The sequence below is a fragment of the Rhamphochromis longiceps genome, linkage group LG13, assembly GCF_057381845.1.
Source record: "Rhamphochromis longiceps isolate RC_006_pf linkage group LG13, R_longiceps_female_GT1.1, whole genome shotgun sequence".
Classification (NCBI taxonomy): Eukaryota; Metazoa; Chordata; class Actinopteri; order Cichliformes; family Cichlidae; genus Rhamphochromis; species Rhamphochromis longiceps.
In genome coordinates this window covers 18,980,126-19,002,698 of record NC_140569.1, presented here as the reverse complement: position 1 = coordinate 19,002,698, position 22,573 = coordinate 18,980,126, and the positions used below count along the sequence as shown (strand labels likewise).

Below are 22,573 nucleotides of genomic sequence, written 5' to 3'. Positions count from 1 at the left end.
TTTGAGGAAAATAAAGTGGAGTTTTGTGTGTCTCCTCGGGTGTCGCTCCTCTCCTTCATCCTGCCCAGCTTTAGTGCTTCTCTTTTTTTCCCCTTCCTCTCTCAATCGAAGGAGAAGACTTGGAGAGGCCGGCTCGGTCTTAACAAGATTCTTCCAGACTGAATGCACTCAAAATAACGTGAAAGAAAACGTAACCAGGAAACGGGGCTGTGTGTGTGCACAGAGTCCATCTGGAAACGGACGATAGGGAGATGTGAAGCTCTTTAGTTGTTGCAGTGCCGGAGTAGTCAACAGTAACCGGGAAAGATGGCGAGGACACGGGCTCGCATGTTCCTCGTCTTGGCTGTAGTTGGAATTTTCTGTCTCGATGTCTCGGTCAGAGGAGAGCTGCAGGGAGAGCAACAGGAGGAGGAGGAGAGGTCCTGCCAGGGCGCCTTCGACCTCTATTTTGTTCTGGACAAGTGAGTCTCGGATATTATTTATTGCTTTGTTAATTTCTGGTCGCTGCGCATTGCCATGCAACCGTGTAGTTGTTTGGAAACGCGGAGCGCGTCAGTCGGACCTCCTGATGTAACGGAGTCTGAGAAAAGCGAGTGAGCGTGTAAAGTCGAAAAAATACCCAGAGTCTTCATTTTAATCAAACTGGCTTTTGCACCAAATCACAAGATTGAATCTTAAATCTGTGCAACGCAATGACTTCACTTAAAGAAACATACCTAAAATCATTTTAACTTGCTGTTTTGTGTCTTCGGGACATGCAAGTAATCAGATTGAAATTTAAGTTGGAAGTATATTCTTGACATCGGGGCATGCTTTTCTTTTTAGTTCGGTTTAAAGTGGTGAGACAAAAAGACCAAGCTTTACCGAGGGGATGTGGGCAGGGCGAGCAGGATGGATAGAGTTTCAGGCTGATGACGCCTGCGGACACAGCTGCTGCAGCTGCCCCATAGCGGTGCTATATGGGCCGGTTATCACTTTAAGCATCGGCTCCATCAAAATAAAGAGAAGAAGCATCAACTAATGGCTTCCTGTCACGACTAGAGTGGGGTTTTGCACTGAAAGCAAACACAACAAAAACATTGTTTCTAATACACCTTTTACACTGGATGTTGGCTCAGCTGATCGTTATATTACTGCTTGATAAACGGTTTCTTAATGCATTTTAGTTAAATGCACAGCTTTGGTGTAAGTTATGAAACATCTTGCATAAGGCGCATCCTCCAGCTGATCTTCTTTGTCATTGCCTGGCTCTTATCATCCACCAGGATGATCATTCAGTCATTTTTTTCTCTGTTTTGTTAGAATTCCACTTTGAACGTTTGCTGCAAAAACTTTGCTGTTTAAAGTAAAGTGGTACTCCTGCATCTTTAGAGAGGTCTTAGAGAAATCCTAAAATGTCCCTGTTTCTCTTTCCAAGTATTTCCTCCTCCTTCTTTTTTCAACTCATAGTTGTCTGGTGGGTGGACAGGAAATGAAGTTTGAGACAGTGGGAATGTCAAACAAAGGTCCCCAGTCTGAATTTAATCCATTACCCTATTACTGACATCAGTACTGTTAGAATAACACCAGGACGCTCTTTAAATATCTTTATCATTATGAAATTCTACAGACTCTTAGTGACTCAAAGCATTTTTTCAGGCCGCATGGTCACTGTGGATGCTTCTGCCACTGTTCTGGCATGTGTAAGCCTGATGATTTTACCCTGCGCTCCAGCTCATGTCGTTTCAGACATTGTAATTGGCATGTTTCTGTTATTTTGGCATGAGCGGCAAGGTGAGATTTATGCACATGGTCACAGACAAGCAAGTCTAAACATGCAACGTAGACGGATACAAGGAGAGAGAATGACAACAAAGCCATAAGGTATGGTTGGATTTGTGACCTCCCTGTGTAAAAGAATAGCAGGTTAGAATTTCAGTGGAATAATTATGTTCTCGACAGACGGAGTGATGTGATTTTGCGGTGAAGCAGCTAAACAATGTGGTATATAACATTTGAAAATATGCTGAGGTAATGGTTAAAAAAAAAAATTCTTTATGTCCTCGGCTGACCCGTGTGCACCACCGCCACCTATGAGCTGCGAGGTGGACGAGCTGAGTGACATTTTACTTTGGTCTCGACATATTTGATGATCTTTTTAATGTTCACGGCAACATCTGTCAGCCCCTCTCTTCTCTCTTTACCCTTTGCTTCAAAAAGTTTAGGAGGAGCCTGGGGAGCACGGCATGTCACGCATGGCTAAACCTCTGATACGCCCCTTTTCTTTTTTTGACTGTCTAGCAAGCTCCAGCAGGCCTTCAGGAAGCTGTTGATCTTTCTCCTGAGATAGCACTGATTTCTTGGCTGATATCAAATGCGACACAATGACTAATATTTAAGAAAGAATAGGGCAAAATCATCTCTAAATTGGACTTCACCTTATCAATACTCATCTTGTTTGCAGGTTTTGCTTTTGCTACACTCTCCAGTAGGTTATGAGACATGCTAAGGGGAGACTGTGTGCACGCTCCACTGTAGCATCTCAGTATACACAGAATAAACATTAGAAAAACGACCATCAGCTTCCTACATTCCTGCTCTCCGTGTCTGAGCCGCACCGAATACCATGCTGCATTTTTTTCGGACTATCTGGTTGCCCACAAATGGAATAATAGGTGTTGTGTTTTATGGCTGGGCTCTGAACAGAGTTTTGTGCTGATCCAAGTGCTTTGGATTGGTTTTGGAAAAGGGGACTGTGCATCTCACAGTTTAGGAATGCAGGTAGAAGACTCAAGGGTAATTACTAAAATTGTAGAAAGATTGCTTTAATTTTCAGCAGAGGAGACGACTTTGAATGCGTTGTGCTTTTTCTGTGGATGGAGAATTGTCTGTCTCAACAATATGTTTTCAAACAAAATGTCAGAAACTGCTTTTTAAAAAATCTACTATATATAAATGTCCTAAAAGGATTTGGGGAAACCTGGCAGATATTTTCATTATCACGAAGAAAAAATGACAACTGACAAACCAGAAGTTCTGTATATGGAAAAGGACTGGTAACAAAAATGAGGCCCAATCATCCTCTCATTGGTTGTAGTTTGCAATGTTAATGTTACCTAACAAGAGAACCCTTTGATTTAGTCTCAGTTTAATGAGCAGTACATGAAACACAGTTTTTACTTTTGGCAGTGTGTCACATAACTTCCTATCCTGCGCACTGGACTAAAACCTCTTTTGTGTATTTGTAACAAAGAGCACCCTGCTTCCTCATGAAGCATATCTTCATATCTTTAGCCTGTAAAATAAACCCACTGGCCCCATATGAGGACACACTTTTTCTTAATATAATGAAATAATGACTTCCTGTTCAAAGATTAAGTTTAGGTTTCATACTTAATCAGGTAAGGTCAAGTAAACCCAGACAGCTCCCAAATAGGAGCTCTGCACCAAGAAAGGATTAAGATGGGGGTTTTTTTACTAGTAAACTTTTGTATCAGGGACTTTTTTATGCCTTTACTTCTTGGGAAAGGGAAAAGTGGAGGAGGCAGTTCTGGGGAAAATAAAAGATTCAAAAGAGCTGTCGTAAATTTGACCAGCTCAGACTTTCACTTTGCTCATGACCCTGTTATGTGTACACACGGATGCCTGACCTTTGCAGAGTTTTGGTTTACAAGCTGTTTGATGTTGCATCCTTCACACACACACACTCACACTTTTACCCCCTGCTGAGTGTCACTTCTGGGTCCCTCTGTTGTTCATGTCGCAGCCTTTTTACTCCGTGCATCCCCAACCTGTTGTTTGGCTGGCTGCACTCAGTGGGACCATCTGTTCCCCCTCACAGTCAAACACACACACTTGCACTCTTCCACATACACATGCATGTCCACTATACACACACAGGCCAGCTGCCTGCTTCGTGGTCCCTGCTAGAGGCAGACTGCTACATCTGTCCCTGTCTAACCTCAACCCTCTGGCCCAGCAGCAATTAGCCCCCATTAGCAGCCCCATGGGACTCGATTTCATTAAGGACACTGTCATGTACGTAGCAGCATGTAGCGGGCTAATCAGCAGCACACAGCCGACAGGTTACAGTCCAAAGCAAGGGAATGTGATTAAGTGACCAGAAGACGGTCTTCTCTGTGTAAGAAATAAACTGCTGTTCCTTAAAAAATCATTAAACCCTTAGTATTTGTAGGCACACTACCTCTAAATCACTGCATGAAAATAAACCTCAGTTTATTAACCTCAAATTCAGCTTTTCTCTTTTCCTTCTTTTTGATCTAGGTGGAATAATATGCTACAGCATCACATCACACAAGTCCGTGTTTGTGGTATTTTTCAGGTCTGGGAGCGTAAAGCATCATTGGATAGAGATCTACTCCTTTGTGGAGCAGCTGGCAGAAAAGTTTATTAGGTACCAGCAGGATTTAGTCACTGATGTGTTTTTAGTATTTTGTTTTCTCCTTTCGTCCATGTTAACGCAAAAGCACTTTGTGTTCCCAGCCCTATGTTGAGAATGTCCTTCATAGTCTTCTCAACACAAGGAAAAATCATCATGAAACTGACCGAGAACAGGTAAACTCTACACATCAGTAACTGACTAATCCCTTATGTTATGTCTGTATCTGCGTACAAGTACTGTACAAAAATGCTATCTTTACTCATCTTTGTCTGTTAAACTGGTCTTGTGACCCTTCAAGATCAACAGAACAGATATTGCATAATTGCTAACAGATTTTATGCAGCTTCATGCAACCTTACGAATACAAAAAGTGAGACTATCTTTGGTTAAAACTTAAGCTAAAACGTTACTTTCCAACTCAGTTGAATCTTTCCTATTCCGTTTACTCCATGTCTTTTCTTAAAAGCGACATCCTTTCAGGATGTTTTATAAGGCTGTTTGTTTATTCTTCAGGGAGGACATCACTGGAGGCTTAATGGCTCTGAGGAAGGTTATCCCTGGTGGAGACACGTATATGAACTTAGGCCTGGAGATGGTAAGGCTGGGTTTAAATCACACTATCTGAGTCTTCATAAACCTTCCAGAAAATACCCACTGAGCATTAATTGTGCCTGGCAGCTGGAACCAAGAGCAATTAGATAAGTATGAGGTGTGTCTCAAACCATGAATTACTTGCTCCTTCCTGAAAGTGCCGAGCTAAGTATTTAAGAGAGGCATTCTTAAAGAAATTACTCTTTTATTAATTTTTTTTCTTTTGTGAAAACAGGAATGTGGGTTTTTTTTAAGCAAAACATTTAAAGACATTCACCCATCTTTGCCAGAGCACAGTGTGCAAAGTGCGATCTGTGGCTTGACTCTACCTCAGTATCAAGGTGTTAGACTGTATGATCACCGGCTGTAACTCTTCTATGATCTGTAACTGAGAGTTTCGGTTGTTGTTGAACTTACGGTTGAATTCCTTTCTTTTTAAATGTAGGCTAATGCACAGATCTATAAAGAGAAACAAGGTAAGCTTCAACCCAAAAGCTTCATACATTGCAGTGCAAAGTTTCAGAGAACGTGAAAGTTGTGCGTTCTGCAGGGACTGCCAGCGTCATCATCGCCTTAACTGACGGAGAGCTGAATGAGTGGCAGTTTGACACAGCACAGAGAGAGGTGAGACGTGCTGTAAAGTAGAAACGTTTTGGAGCCAGTCGAGAAAATATTGCGGCCGGGCTGAGGACCGTTACTGTAGGCTGCGTGCCTGTTAGCTGTTTGTTAACTTTATGTTATTAGTGCTGTTCTTCTTTGGTGGCCCTTATTATGGTTTTCATATTTTAAACCACTTTAATATTTTGCCAGCTTTGATTGGTGCATCTGCCATTTGGATGCAAAAGACCTGCCCTCTTGGCTGCGCCATGGTCATTTTTACTTTTATTACAAATACAGATGATAAATACTGCTAAAGTTATTTAGAAATGATTAATAATCAGGATGCGTAAAAGTTAATGCCCCTTTTTTGGAGAATGCATCATGTTGTGAAACACCAGTTTTTTCATTTTTGCTGTGTGAACTGAGAAAATGGTGGTTTTGGGGAGATTTTAGTGGCTCCACGAGACCACAAGAATCTCTTTGCAATTGTTCTTTCTTTTTGTTTGCAGGCACAGAGGGCCAGATCTATGGGAGCTATTGTTTATTGTGTAGGAGTCAAAGAATTCAACCAGACCCAGGTACGATCTACTGACAGATATCAGAAATATTCCAAATACATAAAAATCCAAATATCTTATTTTGTCTGTGTGTCTGTATGCTTTTCTAGCTTGCAACTATTGCAGACACAGTGGAACATGTGTTTCCTGTATGGGGAGGCTTCCAAGCCCTCAGGGGAATCATTGACTCAGTATGGCACACACATACCACATGTATACCATATAAACACTCACACACATACAAAAGAGAGCCATAAAAATCATATTACATCATATTAAATTACTGAGGTATCACATAACTATTTTTTTTTTGTTTCCATCCCCTCTCTCTCAGATCATTAAGAAGTCCTGCATTGAGATTCTGGCAGCAGAGCCGTCCAGTGTGTGTGCAGGAGGTAAGAGGTGTGAGGAGCGGGGGTTTTCCCTTTCTAGTTCACAGAGTGGGCAGTCACGGTGTGCGATTGTTTCAGATGACAGTCATCCAAAGCCTCTGGAGTGAAACATGAGGTTGAGTAATCGCATGGATGCTTATGACCGCAGAGTGACAGAGAGCGTATTGTCATTCACGGCCGGGGGAAATTAGCATGGCCGCTTCAGCACAGCATGGGTGCAAAAAAAAAAAAAAGAGGAGGAGGGGTCTGCGGGTGTTGGTCAGAGGAATTAGCCATGAATCTTCAAGCATGGCTGCATCTCTGGCCTAGTTTGCCACATCGTATATGCTAAATAGCCATTTGGGTTGGTTTAAACCCTGTCCTCTCCCTCACTTCCTCTGCCCAGCACTTCTGCTCCTAGACAGCAGTTTAAGGAAGTAGGAGGCAAGAGATGAAGCATTAAGAGAGAGCCTTTATGGGTAGCCAGCAGGATGGATGAGCTTTGACATGACCTTATTAGGACTCACTTAAGGGAGTGCATTTGCAGCCCTGCTACCAGGACAACCAATGGAGATTAACATCCATTATGAGATATGAAGGACGGGAGAGGATGTGGAGAGAGGAGATGAGAGAAGATTCATGTTGCCGTAAAAGGACAAAAGGAGAAGCTGTTCTCACATGATAATTACAGTTTCTGTTAGTGCGCAAGAGACTTTGTGTCACTCGACGTGTGCCCAAATATCCTTCAGCAGCCTCATTTATTATTCGATTGATGAGCAGCCTAATGGTCAGTGAACTAAGAAAGCAGGGACCCGCTTTAACCAAGGCCTTACTCTGGCCTAATTAATTAAATTGTAATATGCTCAAATGCTTATAGTGCGCTTTGTCTGCCTTTGTTGTGATTTGTGCACATATACAATGGAAATCAGACATCCGGTGCTTTCACATTATACCAGAAAAGGCTTTAGATTGTGGAGAAATCACCAGCCCTCCTGCCCCAAACTCTTATAAAGTAAAGCAGTTTTTATCATTTAGCTATGTGATTTAATTTGAACAGCAAGGCCATGCATTGAAGCGTGAATACATACTGACACCCCACATTTATATTGTGACAGTCTCTTTCACTGTTATTTTTCTTGGCCCGCGTGTAGTCACATAGCATATCGTACACGCTTTACCCCAACACACACATTTAAATGGTCTTTAGTCTGCTAGCGCACACGCATCTCCCGGCACGTGTGTAAACACGTCCCTCACATTGATGTGAAGTGACCAGATCGAGCTGCCTGCAAACAGGCCATCAGACCAGACAGTGAACGTTGGGCCACACTATAAGACATGACAGCACTGATTCCCAGCGCGCACACACAAGCACACGTTGAGGACAGTGAGAGTACGGCCTTCGATCTAACATGACAGGAGAGATAGCTGCTTTCATTAACGTCTGACCCTTTTCTACCCGCCGTGCCTTCCTCCTTTGCCCCTCCCTGTCCTTCACTGTCCTTTTGCACTAACGTGATTGAAGAGGCACTGTTGGGACAAGCTGTACCCCCTTTTCTCCGCACACTCAGTGCCCATGCGTATTCGTATGTATAATCACATATTCGTACAAAACAAAATCCCTGCCAGCCATTCAGGTGTGGATGTAAATGGACACGTTGCCATGCAGGAAAAGCAGAGAGCAGACAGGAGAGGGCAGCAGCATATGTGTCGGACATGGTGGTGGGGCACCACCAGTCCTCATCCACCATGTGTCTGACAGGAGTGACCTTTTAACACATCAAGCCTGGTGTGTGTGTATAATAGATTTTGTGACTGAGACATTTCTAGCTAAGAAAACACTGCTGTTTTCAATCAGTCAGATAATGACAATTGAAAATATCTATTTTTAAATAAGGTTAGGAAATATTATAGACTTCTCACATTTTTTGGATAAATGAGGTCCTGATTTGTTCCTATGTTGTTTTGGGGGGGGGGGTTTTCTTTACTTTTCTATACTTCTACATGCCCATGAACAAAGCAAAATCTATCCCTTTCATTGGAGTATATTTAGCATCAGATTGTGGGTTTTTGTGTGTGAGCTATGCCATGGTGTAGCTTGCTTGGTCTGACTGCAAACCACATAGACCACAACTTATATTATATTATATTATATTATATTATATTATATTATATTATATTATATTATATTATATTATATTATATTATATTATGTCACCACTACTTTCTTATATATGAGGTGATTGGTTCAGGTTTTGGTCAGTGAACTGGGTTTTGCCTACTGTAATGTCACAGGGTCTTTGATTTACTGTATAAAGTTTCTTAAATAAAACCAAAGTGAAGATAAACTGAATCTGTCAATAAGCACATACACAGCTGTATGAGGTCAGCAAGGAGTTTGGTGCAGTTTTTGTAGTGTCTTTAAACAAATGCATTATAATATGCTTGTGCGAGTATAATTCTAATTTCCATTGTTGATGTAAATCGTGGATTGTCTGCAGACTTCAATCTGCACTCAGCATTTTTGCAGAATCTGTAAACACATAAACATCTGGTGTTTCTTTGCTTTTCAATTGTCTTCTCAGCTCTTTCTCTTTCTTTGTATCTGTATTCATGGATTTCATGGCAGCTTGTCTGACCTTTAAAGAAATACTGTCACATATACACCCCGCAACCTGTGATGTTTTTATCCAGTGATCTTCACGCTGGTGCTTTAAATGTTAAAGATGTGGCTGGCAAATGTTCCCTTCGATTAGCCAGGATACTGCTAGGGGAAACCTCAGTTCACTTGTGTGCACACTTTCATTCATGCATACACTGAACACATGCCAATGCCTGCACATTCCACGGAGAAGCAGAATTACAGCACACGCACAGATCTGCACACAGGCACACACAAGAGCTAACGCCGTGTGGTAGTGCCATAGGTAAGGTCAGACCTACTTTGACAGTACTGTGCTGTTGTCAGCCCAGCAGGCATGTTTTTAAGCAAGTGTTTTTTTTCCCCGCTCTTTAACATATGCTGGGAAGCAGCCACATAGACACTCCAGCATATGCTGGCAAGCCTCTGTCAGTGCACTTTAACAGTGCCTAGGGGAAATTAAAGGTCAAAAGACACACACACACATTCGCACACACCTCCTGGCTATTGCACAGTCTGAGATATTTCTGAATAGCAACACTTTTAGCATTAGCACCACTGGAGCATATTATGGCCTTTCCACACATACACGCACAAGCACACAGATATAAACAAGCAGTAATGAGGCATGCACAAGTTCTCACTGCTCAAGTTGAGCCCGACAGAGCAAGGGACTGGCTGTCTGGCCCACAATGACTGCATACTTTTTCTGCAGTAATTTGATCTTTTGCAACTCTTGTGCAGCTAAAAAAAATATATGCATTACCATTGTTTCTCATAAGTGGTTGTATAACTAATCATTCCTGATGTCTGGACCCATTTTTTCTCTCAGAGAGTTTCCAGGTGGTTGTGAGAGGTAATGGCTTTCTCCATGCAAGAAACATCAACCAGGTCCTCTGCAGCTTCAAATTAAATGACACACATACTGTGGGTAAGTTCTGCAGGTGTACACAAGAACACTATAATAAATAGTATGCATCCTTTTCTCCTGCTTGCCATTAAGCAGGACCCTGTTCCCAGATTGAATCTTTTATTAGAATAGTTCAGATGTGGCAGATGTCCCATCTTCTGTCTTCCTTCTTGGATCACTCTGAGCTGCTCCCAGTGCTGTTGCTATTTTTTATCACTAAAAAACCCTATTTACATCTCTTGCAATTGTGCACTGGTGATGCTTGCACAATGGTTATTTCTTCATAATTTTATTTCTGGGGAAAAGTCATAAGAAGACATATCTGGAAAGAAGGGTAGGTATTTTGCATTTCAAGGTTGCACTTGTCAAAAAATTCCTGCATTTTCAGTTTGTCACACACTGCCACACAATGGCAGGTCAGGTTTGTTTCCACTGAATGTTCTCCCTTAGAGTCCTCGGGACATTGTAACAGAAAGTTGGACTCTGTGGGGTTAAATTCAAAACCCTATAGATGTTGCATGAGTACACTAACCTGGTGCGCCCCATTTGGGCTTTTTCCACTGAAAATGAGGGTCATAACCAGAGATGGGCAGTTACTGTAATCCGATTACTTTTTTCAAGTAACGAGTAAAGTAAGGGATTACTATTGCAAAAACGGTAATTAGATTACTGTTACTTTCCCGTAAGCACGCTGCGTTACTAAAACCGTGATTTTCTTGCGAAAGTGTCTCATGACAATGACGTAAGCGAGTGCGACGTTCGTGGCAACAGCTGTGTGCAGATCAACAATGGATAATATATCGAGTGCAGGAGAGTATGAGCGTGCAGCGTTTAAAGCGTGGAAGTACTGACCTTACTTTGAGTTTGATTCCATAAAAAGTGACAAAAACATTAGTGTTCGTTGTGCGTGGGAAGAAAACTTCTTTTTACAGCAAAAAAAAAAGTGCGCAACGACGTAATGGGAAATTCACAGAAACTCGCGGATTCTTCAACTGACCGCTGCGGCACACCTGCACCAGGGCAAACCTCCGCCTACCCTACTCCTGCTTTACAGGTGAAAATAGAGCAACAGGACCGCTGGGTCTTTGATTTAATTTATTTTCTGCTGTGTTTCACTTGCATCTATTTGAAAGAGTGAGTGTAAACACAAAAAATATTTTATTTTATGTGCTGGAATGTGCAGAAAATAGGTTTAAATGTTAAACAAATTTCTTCCAGTCAAAGAATGTTGCATATAATTTAACTTCTGCTTGATGCATAAAGTTAAAAGATTAAAACTAATAGCAATTTCACTAGAAACACTCAATAATTACACAAGGAAACAACACTGAAGCAAGAAAAAAAATCTGATTTATGGTAAATATGGTGTGGTTTATTTGCTTATTTATTTAAATTTTTTACATGGCAGATAATTATCTGATAACCAGAAACCCTTTAAGAGGACTTTATCTCAAACCAAACACAAAGGGCATGAACCCCTGCAGTAGGATGAACCCATCCATAATATAATGGTTCCACCCAGAATCCTCTCTGAGGATTAATGCCAGATGCTTTTCATTTTCTAAGATAAAATTCAAGTTCTACTGAGAACTAATTTTCCACCCTAATAGTTTCAGCTGTAACCCATCCAGTGAGCTCTGAAATTGCCATTTTATAACATTCTTGTGGTTCTATTTTAAGGATGGGCCAAAACATGCTTAAATGCCAAGTATTGTGTATTGGGCATGATTTTTGGCATGATTGAAAGAAAAACTTATAAGTATCAGAAGCAAAAAAAAAAAAAATTGTTTTTAAGAAGTGTGATTTTTGCTTTTCCCCATGTAGATGAGAGACCAGCTGGAATAGAGGACACCTTTCTGCTGTGCCCTGCTCCTGTGGTAAAGGAAGTGGGGAAGTAAGTAGCACATCTCAGATCTTGTTTTTCCACCCTTATTTACCTCAGATTGTTTCTCAGCTGTGGCTCCAGTCTCTGAACTATCCCCGTACAGCTGTAATGCGGACATTTGCCAGCTGCTCTCAAGTTTGTTGTGGACACAGAAGACTGCTGTCCTTGAACAAATTAGGGCCAAAGTCATTGTGTGTCTGTGATCAATCAATGTTTGTCACAGCTAACGAAGCCAGACACCAATCACAAGGGGACAACAGGAGTAGAGCCCAGGAACATGACTTAATGAGAGCCTGCTCGAGAGAACCTCACAACTCCGGTGTGTTTGTGTGTGATGCTCCTAATCTCTGTCTGGCACTTTGGCAGAGACAAAGTGTGAGTGGAGTCAGCGGGGCAGTGTAAAGTTTCCTCTGAGGGATTCCAGCTTTGCCCTTGGTAATTCAGAGCACAATTTCCTTGCGGGGCAGACAGAGAGATACTGTGGGTTGAGTTTGGAGAGGATAAAGGCCCAGCAGCCCTTCCATCCTCTCTGCCTGCAGTCTTGTGCATAATTATACACTCAGGCCTGTGGCCTCAGACACCTCCCAGTCATCATCTGTCTTGTTTCTGTCACTCAGATTTTTAGCATGATTTGAGCTTTTCTTATCCGCCAGTGAAAAGTACTGCTTTGATGGGGAACCACTGCTCAGAGATAAGGAGGAAATATTTTTTCTCCAAAGAACTCACGAAACTGACAGACCAAACTATTTTTTTAATACTGAACATTAAAAGTAGTATATTACTGGCATATAACTGTTTAGGGTTTGACATAATGACAGAATGTAAAAGACATATGGAGCAAACTGTAAAGTCCAGCAAACACCCTGTACGTGTCTCTGCTTTAGTGTCTGATCTTTGTTGCTGGTGTGCTGTTGTAGCAGGTGGAGCTACTCCTCCTGAGAGCAGATCGAAACAGGCAGCATCATTACACTCTGCAGTGATGCCTGAAGGAGGCGTCCTTCCATGTAACAGAGGAGAGAAGAGTCGATACTGCCTAAAACCCTGAGTGCTACTAAAGAGCAAGTCAGCTGTGGTGGCTGAAGGGTCCAGAGAGAAGGCCAACAGCTGGCTGATGAGTTCATTGCAACAGAAGTGGAAATGTAGAGTGAGGCGAGCGTGACACTGTTCAGGTTGGACAGGTGTTATACACTTTTATATACTTTTTTCTTCTCTCCTATTGGACTGTTTTAGCATTCTTAACATGATCATAATGCTTATCACAAAGGTTTTCAGTTTCACAGAACATTTTTTCAAACATCTCATTAAAAAAAAAGTAAAAGGGAAAAAAACATTGAACTGAAATCAGGCAGCATGGTGATGCACTGTAGACACTTTTGCCTCAGCAAGAAGGTCCTGAGTTGAGAGTCCTGGGCGGGGCCTTTCTGTGAGGAGTTTGCATGTTCTCCCCGAGTTCTCTCCGGGTACTCCAGCTTCCTCCCACCGTCCAAAGGTTACGTTAGGTTAATGGGTAATTCTAAATGGCCCATAGGTGTGAATGAGTGTGACTGGCTGTCTGTCTCTCTGTGTTAGCCCTGTGTCAGATTGGCAACCTGTCCAGGGTGTACTCTGCCTCTTGCCCTATGGTAGCTGGGATAGGCTACCATCCAGGCTATCATCCAGGCTATCCCACAACCCTGATCAGGATAAATGGAAGGGAATAGATGGATTTCTTTTAAATCACTTATTAAGGAAAAAAAATTCAGCTTCTTAAACATCAGTAGATATATGTGATTATTATGTTATATGCATGTTATTATCAAATAATAACACACCACAAGCTTAAAAAAAGATTAATGGATTATACTAAAACTATAAAAAAAAACATTTTATGCAATTTTATAAACCAGTGATGAAATAAATTTTTCGTTCACATATCTAAAGTTATTACACTTTAGATATGTGAACTGCTTCCTGTTGAGGAATTTTTAGGTCTTCAGCTTTACTTGAGATCTTAGGGACTCCGGCTTCCAGCATCAGCGAGGGTCTCCACCAAAAGCCCCTCACTCTCCTCCTGTCTCACCCAAGTCGCACTGTCGGTTAGAATGAAGGCACTGGCGGTCCTGTCACACAAATCTGTGTTGACTGGGAACCTTCCGGATGCAGCTCCCCCTCCTGAGCGCACACACAAAGACACACACATATGTGGGGCAAAGACATATATAGTGGGCAGATTGATGATTGATAGGGGCTGAGATCTCTCTGTCAGCGTGGAGCTGATAGCACCCTGTCCCTTGCCTGAAAGGAGGGCTGACCACAGGATGGGGAAGGAAAGACAGAAAAAGGAGAGAAGACGCAGAAGAAAAGATTAGTGGCACCTGCACTGCCAATTTTCTATTCCCAAGTCAGTGTCAGCATGAGTTATGAGACGAGCTACAGTGGCGTGGAGCGCTGAGGGGATGTGGATGAGGAAAGGCTTTCCTTCTCCCATCCCCCGCCTCTGTTTCATCTTCCCAGCCATCCCACCACCCTGCAATGACCTCCGCCTTCCCGCCCCCTCCTCAAACTTAACCCAAAGCTCAATACCCCCCTTGTCTGTGTCGCCCTAAACCATTAGACCAAGCACAAGAAGTCTTTCTCCATTCTTCTTCTACACTCCAGCAGTCTGCTCTTTAACCCCCTGCCAGCGTATGTGGCTCAAATGTCTTGGCCTTTGTTTTATTTTATTTACAGTTTCATTTCCATCCATTCTATCCTGTTATCTTCCCATCTAAAATGATTTGCTTTTTCCCACCCTTCCTGTACTTGAGTAGTTACAGCTACGCATATCGGTGCTGAATGCTGTACAATTAGAAGTCATTTTAGCTGTCTGTGGTTTCCACATCAGAGGTCTGCGTCCAGTCCAAGCAGAAGAGATTCCTCCCGTGGGTGGAGACCTCGCTGACCTCTTCGAACGCTTTTAGCTCTGCGTTTTTGTCAGCATATTTTCGTGTGCTTATAATGGAGCAAGTATGGACAAAGCAAGAAAGTATTTGGCACCTGGTTAAACTTTTACAGTAGCTTGAAGCTACGCTGTGAATGTGTTCATACAAGCAGATGTGATATGTCAGCACTTCTGTGTTAGATGACCAGCAGCCGGCTTGTGTTGTTTTTTGTATTTCTTTAGAGTGATCTACCTGCAGGTGAGCATGAACGAAGGCCTCTCCTATATCACCAGCTCTGTTCACATCACTACTACTGAATGTGTAAGTAGATCCAGTGTAGCTTACACTACAGCTTCACAACATTAGATGGTAATATTTCTCTCTGGCATGCTGCCTTTTTTTTCTTTTGAAAAAACTTTCTTTCATCTGTCTTATTTCTCTTTTGGCTCTTTTATCTTCATCTCTCCTTTCCCTCTGAATTCTCCTCTGTTGAGTCTGTCATCAGAGGAGGCTGTGAGTACTTTTGCTTTTCACTTTCCCTTTGTTTTCACTTCACTTGTGTTTTATTCCTGTTTAACCGTTATCCCGTCCATCTGCATTTGCGCAGTTTGACGGCACCATCGTGTTGATATCCTTGCTCGTGGTATTCCTGCTGTTGGCTCTGCTGCTGATGTGGTGGTTCTGGCCTCTCTGCTGCACTGTGGTAAGTTTGACAGACCAAATGACCTCGTTTTTCAGGAAAACAACTACACTGTTTTTTTGTTTACACTATATTATTAATTTATTTTTCTCTGCTTCAGGTGATCAAAGAGCCTCCACCACCTCCTCCTCCAGAGCCTGTAAGTCACCTGTCACATGAACCTGTCGCAATCTTTCCCCTTTCTTTCATTCTATTCAAAGATTTGCATAAGAATTCAGGACTACTGCAATGTTTCTTATTTTTGCAGTTAATATAGTAAAGTAATAGTAATAACAGTGTTTAAGCATATGAGCTGTATCCTCATTGAGGCTTCGCTAACAGGAGTCAGATGATGATGATGGTTTACCCAAGAAAAAGTGGCCCACAGTGGATGCTTCATATTATGGAGGAAGAGGAGTAGGTGGCATCAAGCGCATGGAGGTACACTCACTCACTCTCAACTTTCAGAATTTGCAAAAGGCAAACGGACGAATTTTTTTTTTTAAAAATTTCTTACTTACTTAAGGTGCGATGGGGGGAGAAAGGATCCACAGAGGAAGGTGCGAAGCTGGACAAACCTAAAAATGCTGTTGTGAAGATGCCGGAGCAGGAATTTGAACCCTATGAGCCCAAGCCCCGAAAGCCTCCCCGTCGACCCCCACAACAGAGGAGGTGGTACACCCCCATTCAGGTAAGTTTATCATATGAATGCTCTTTAAATGTTCCGTTTATGTTTGTAGCTTACTTTATCCAACCGCAGGAGAGGAAGTCAGCTATATTTATCTTTATATAAAGCTGCAAAATTTACAGCACCTAACCTAAATAAAAATCATATGACAAACAATCAAAACATAATAATAATAATAATTGATCATATATTTCAGGATCTAGTAAAGCAAATGATATACAGATAAACAGGTACATTAACCCTTTCAAGAGCTGGACAAGCAAATAATTGCCAGAAAATTAAAATTGTTTTTTTTTAAATAGAGCATTTATTGAACCATCTGACACATTTTAAAGCTTAATTAAATATTAATTTGCAGTTTTAATTTATTTATCACATTTACTACATTATCTATTTCTTTTGCAATTTATTGCAATTTATGTAAGTTTTCAGGAGGAAAAAAAATCACACTGATGATGTTCTCAAAAACTCATATATTAAATATGGCACACGAGACATTAAGGTATTATGGTCCTTTTCAAAAAATCATATATTATTTGGCATTATAATCAGTCTCATTCTCTGTCTGTGGACCTTGGCAGAACACACTAAAAAAAATTTATTTAGATTAACTTTTTTGTTTTAAATCACTCTCATTTATATATGACATTTGTTTCATTATAAATCCTCCATTTTTAATTCACTTTCCTGACTCCCCAGGGGAAACTAGACGCTATCTGGGCTCTGTTCAGGAGAGGCTATGACCAGGTATCTCTGATGAGACCGCAGCCTGGAGACGAGGTGAGCCTGCTTCTACCTACAGTCAAGTTACATTTTCATCCGTTTCTGCAATTTAAGAAACCACAAAGATGCACAACGGCTGACACAAACTATAATTTGCTGATTACGAGTAATTTAGGGGGCTTGCCTTCTAAACAGCGGTTTTTCTGTCTTTCCGTAGAGCATCTGCATCCTTCTTTTGTCTGCCACGCTGCATAACGACACCATAAAGACATAGGAAAATCTTTAACGCAGCACCCCAGTTCTCAGCACGCACACCCACACAAACACATGTGGAAAAACATTCACAGGGGAAATAGTGAGGTACAGACAGGACTCTCTTTGTCAAAGCTGCAATTGTTCACACACAAGGCGTACTGTGCTATTATGTACTTTTCCCTCTGACTCCCAGAAAATGACATGGTTTCTGTTGAGGTTTCAAATAGCATGTTTCACCATCACTGTTTACTGTTAAGTCATGATTATAGTAAACAAATATATACAAATTGTGTCATTCTTTGTTTTAAGTGCTATGTTTTATGAGAAAAACCAAAAAAAAATAATTGAATGTGCTATTACTGGACATTACTGCCACTGCTGAAAAGTCCTGAATCATGACATCACTACGTTTCCTGCAACTGAGTGTGACAGATCGAGACAGAGAGCAGAGCGGTCCCTCTTATCTAACCTTGACCCCCGCGTCTGGCATCTCGTAACCCCCAAAGACATGTTTTCCTCATCACACTGGTTGTCATGGTGAAACATCTGCTCCGTTGTAAATGGTGTCATTGTCGCTTCTCATAGCTGTGGTCTCATCACTGTAAAATTTATCGATTTGTGCTCTTCAATGACATGATTCATCTTTACTGTGCAACAGTGCGAGTGTGTGTCTGCTCGCGTCTGTAAAAGTGGTCGCCACCGCTGGTTTTATCTTTTCTTTCCATCCTACACATCTTTTTTTTTCACTGCGCAGAACAGTTCATCTCTGTCATGGCAGAAGTTTCTCGAGTCTTTGTTAGACACTTTCTGTGGGGCTGCGGTTCACAGACACTCAACAATAACCCCCACCCACCTCCTTTCACGCGCCATTAACTGAGAAAAATAAAAAAACGCTACTTCTCACATGGAAAAAAACGAGGGGATTCACTTTTGCTGCAGAGGAGGAGAGAATGTTTAGAATAGGTGCTGATAGCCATATCAGACATGAAAGACGACAGTGATTGCTCATCGCTGATAAAGCCAGGCTTGGATATTCCACACAGGAAAAACAACAAGCATCTCTTCAAAACCCAGAAACCTCAGCACAGCTGGTTATTAAGAAGCCCCAGTGTGGTGGCAAAAAGTACAGCAGTAGATAGCATTAACTATCACACCTCTCAGTCCAGCTTGTTAACCAGCAGCTCAGGAGGTGCTTGTCCTGCTTTCTCCCCACATTACTCCTACTTCACTGCCTCTGCAAACAGCCATCAGCGGCCTGCCAGTTTCTGCCACGCTCCAAGTTTGCATTTTATCTCTTTTTCTGCCATGTGTGCGTGCATTTCCGTGTATTTGTGTGTGTGTGTGTGTGCGCGCTACTGTAATGTGCATGTCACTTCTCCTAAGCAAGCATCACGCAAACAGATGGGCAGTTGAAAGGCCACGAGCCATATTGTGACAGATGAGATTCCCTTCTTTTGTCCCCGGAGCTGATGGCGCTGATGGCTCTTGTCACACAGTACAGGCCAGACCAGAGGGCGGTCACCAACTCTCTGTTCTCATGAACAGACTGCACAAATGAGCACTTCCTCTTCTAACCCCCTCCCCTTTCTTTTTTTCTTCTCACCACTTTATAGAAAGTATTAGTTTACACAAATTTATAAATGTTACATGAAAAATCAATATAAAGTCTCTTCACATCACAGCAAATCTCCCACAGGCTACTAGGCTGATGCATGGGTCGCATCATTTTCATCCAAATCAAACAATCCAGTAGGAGATCATTCCCACTCAGGATACACTTTACAGTCACTCTTTCCTCTAAAGGGAAAGTGCACAGAAGCAATCTCAGCAAAAATCCTTCTCAAATCATAATAGGGCTCCTCAAACTCCTCAGTGTCAATTCTAGGGTTTGGAGTTCTTCAATAATTTCTCACACATCTGTGTATGTCCACAACAGTGTTTCAGTATCACAGAGTTCATTTGCTCACTGGAAGTCTAAATGCAAATAAACAGTTTTTTATCAGCAGCATCTATTTCAGTGGTATTATGAATAATCAACAGAAAAGGTTGTCAGCTGTTTTCATGGGAACTACTTCTTAGTCCCAGTTTAAGTTGTTTCTGGGAAGGGTAGTTGAGATTAAATGATAGGGCTGTCGGGAAACACTGATCCACAGTAACCAAAAATGTTAGGTAGGTATCATTTAAATGCACTGCTTATCGCCCTTTTATGTTCATTTATGTGGGGGAGGGATCTCAAAATGTGACATTACAGATCTGCTCTGTATCGACCCTAAACTGCCGATGAAGTGTGTTAACTCTCGTGAGTTCGCACACAGCATTTTCCTTATGTGAGTGAATTGCTGTAATGTCATGCGAGGTGACAGGCAGAGCTGTCAGGTCAGATGTGCCTCCGCTCTTCTTTTTCCTGTTTGCTTTACTATAATGGCGGTGTGTGCGTGCGTGCATGTGTAAGAGAAAGAGAGTTCCCCTTGAGCGTACAAAACAATCTGCTTTGTGTGTGTGTCTGTCAGAAGAGTGGTGCAAGCAGGGATGCTGGAGGTGTTTCAGGGCTTTGTTTTTCTCCTGAAAAGGAGTTGAGGCTCAGAAGTAAACAAATGCCAAGAGGGGTGATAAAGTAGGGACAGATATTACACAGTCACAGGGGCAAACGGGGAGAGTGACCATCACAAGTGACTCATTCTTGACCTCTCACATAGCTCTTATGTGTCCATATCACCTTAATTAAGGTTTCTCCACCTCTCTTTCTGTTATTCATGAGCCAGAGGTTTCATTTGAGGCCATATGTTCTGGTGGATGCATGTTTACAGTCTCTCTCTCTCTCTCGCACACAGACACACACATAAACATACTCATATTCATGAGCTTGTGCTCTCATTGTGTCCATATGCTCTCTCTGGTGTTTTGCTGCTGCTCTGCTGCTCACAAACTGGCCTTTTCACAGCAGCCCGGCAACAACACCAAAGCAGTCAGCAGCCCCCTCCCACCTGGCCCGCCCCCAATCAATTACATACCCTTCATACACACACACATACAACACAATGACCCTGCAGTTACAAAGCTACTGCTGCTGAGGCCCTCTTAATGGCCCCTGTGTGACTTTAGGGCCTCTCTGTTTAATAAGGTGTTATAATCAGACCACCAAGGGTCTGTGACACAGAGACCTACTCTCCATCCTTCACACACTGACTGAGCAGGACAAGTGAGCATGCATGTGTGTGTCTGCAGAGGGATGCTATGCAGGGGAACAGAGAGGACAATAAGAGAAGCGTTCCATTCTCCCTGACTTGTAAATTATGTTAAAATGCTAAATGGCTTCTGTTAACTATTGTGGTGATATTGAAATCCCTCCTTTACATTCCTTCAAGTCAAGCACATAAGAGACATAAACCACTTTCTGTTCTACGCCAAGAAAGGACTAGTCACTGCTGAGGTTGCAAGAGAAGAGGAGGGGAAACAGAAAAAGCTGCCCTCTGTGTATGTATGTGTGTACTTGCCTGTGCGATAACTCGGCGTCTTTGCTAAAATCACAGCTATTGTAGTGCAGGTGTGGACAGCAGACAGAAGCAGCTTTGTGTGCCCTCCAGGCCCTAAAACACACATCCTTGTGTTAGTAAAGCTGGGAGAAGTCTCACGCAACCCATCTTGGCTGGTGGCTCTTAAAAACTTAGTGCCAGTGCACAGAGATGCACTGTATTTTAATCTGCATTCTGCTTTTAAATGATAATGTGTAGCAGTTGTTGTTGTTTTTTTTAAACCACCATCTCTCTCCGTTTGTCATGCAGGGCCGCTGTATTCGCTTTCAGCGCGTCAAAGATGGAGAGTCCACCCCAAACAACCGGGCCCCTCCTCGTGCACATTGCTCTCCCTCGGCTCCGCCCGCTCCTCCGGTTGTTGAACAGCAACCTCTGGTGTCTTACTCCGTTCCCCGCACGAAGCCTCCGTCAAGGGGGCCCCGTACCACACCACCCTCATGCACCACACCACCTGCAAGGGCACCCCCATCCATGGTACGACCACCTCCGTGTCCACCCCCAACTCGCACACCCCCGGGTCCACCAGGACCCCCGCCTTCTCGACCCCCACCCAGGCTCTAATGATAAATAGAGAGCCCACGATAAAGAGCTGATAGGTCAGCCGATTCCATTAAAAAAAAAAAAAAAAAAAAAAAACATGTCCTCTCTTCACTCTGATGACTCATAGGCAGCAGAAAGGCTTCAAATCTTACAAGCCAGGAGCTCAAACTTGAAGCTCTGTGCTTTGTTGCTGGACAGCAAAATGTATTTATCTGATTTTAAAATCAGCTACTGACTTTCAAGTTTCTTTTTTTTTTTTATACAAAAAATGGGGTAAACATTTTAGAAAAAAAAAACCAAAAAACAAAACAAGCATGTAGTTAAAGATTAAGTCTGTATGTCCAGTCTTAGATGCAATGGTGAACTAAATGGTTTAGAGTAAGTGCAATCCAGTAAAAAAAAGGGGTTTCTTGTGTGTGGCTGAAAGTTGGCTCATGACAGTTTGTGCTGGTAAATACAAAGGGAAAGAATGCTGAGCGAGGGAGTGGTCTGAAATTTAGCATTTTTTATTTTCTGGGTGTCTACAAAAATCACCCCGATTCATCGTTTAACTTTTCAAACAAAAGCTCTTTCTTAAAGTTTAAACGTTCAGTGATCCTATTGAAACTGCAGGGCAGTTACACCGCATTTTATTTATTAGAATACAGGCCCTGTCTGCATATGCTCTCTTTAGTATCAGATACTTTCCTGGGTTTTTTCTTTAAAGGGCAAGGGGCATCTGGGTGGCTTTTAGGAAGTACTGTGGCATGGCATCTGATGTATTTGTCTTCTTATCAACACCACTGAACAATTGTATCTTCAGGGTTCTCTTGTATATCATTTGCATTATTTCATTATTAACAACTTTGAATGTCTGTCTTTAATAAAAATGTTTTTTTTAAATCTCCTTCCTGCCAGACAATTCTTTCATAGTAATTAAAAGCATGTTATATTTGAAGAATGTTTCTGCACTCGTATTGTAAATCAGCTTCTAGCCTCGCCGGGATCAGTGCAACACGGACCTTATGACACACTTATTAGTTAATTGGCTATTGCCCGGTGCAACATTTGGTGATGTAATGCATTTCTCTTTAAGCAGCTCTTAAACTAATTGCACTTGTGCTGCTCTCCAGACATTAATAAGCTGTCTGTGACATACACCCACTGGCCTCTTCTTTTTTTTTTTAGATATGCTTTACTAGTACTGGTTTGGATCCCATTTTGCCTTCTGAACTGCCTTAATTCTTCTTGACATTTATTCAACAAGGTGCTGGAAACAATCCTGAGATTTTGACACATATTGACATGATGACATCACACAGAAGCTGCAGATTTGATTT

General features: G+C 42.1%; 1 protein-coding gene across 1 annotated transcript; it reads left to right on the top strand.

The window, feature by feature from the left end:
- Window positions 1–68: 68 nt before the first annotated feature.
- On the top strand, window positions 69–21,350 carry antxr1d (ANTXR cell adhesion molecule 1d). Its single transcript, XM_085428206.1, has 18 exons — window positions 69–461; window positions 4,322–4,393; window positions 4,483–4,554; window positions 4,895–4,976; window positions 5,418–5,448; window positions 5,523–5,596; window positions 6,082–6,150; window positions 6,240–6,320; window positions 6,464–6,524; window positions 9,974–10,072; window positions 11,876–11,945; window positions 15,079–15,157; window positions 15,444–15,539; window positions 15,637–15,675; window positions 15,858–15,956; window positions 16,042–16,206; window positions 16,903–16,983; window positions 20,964–21,350. The coding sequence occupies exons 1-18, from the start codon at window positions 307–309 to the stop codon at window positions 21,273–21,275; spliced, it is 1,737 nt and encodes a 578-aa protein (XP_085284332.1). The 5' UTR covers window positions 69–306; the 3' UTR covers window positions 21,276–21,350.
- The last annotated feature ends 1,223 nt before the right edge of the window (window positions 21,351–22,573 follow it).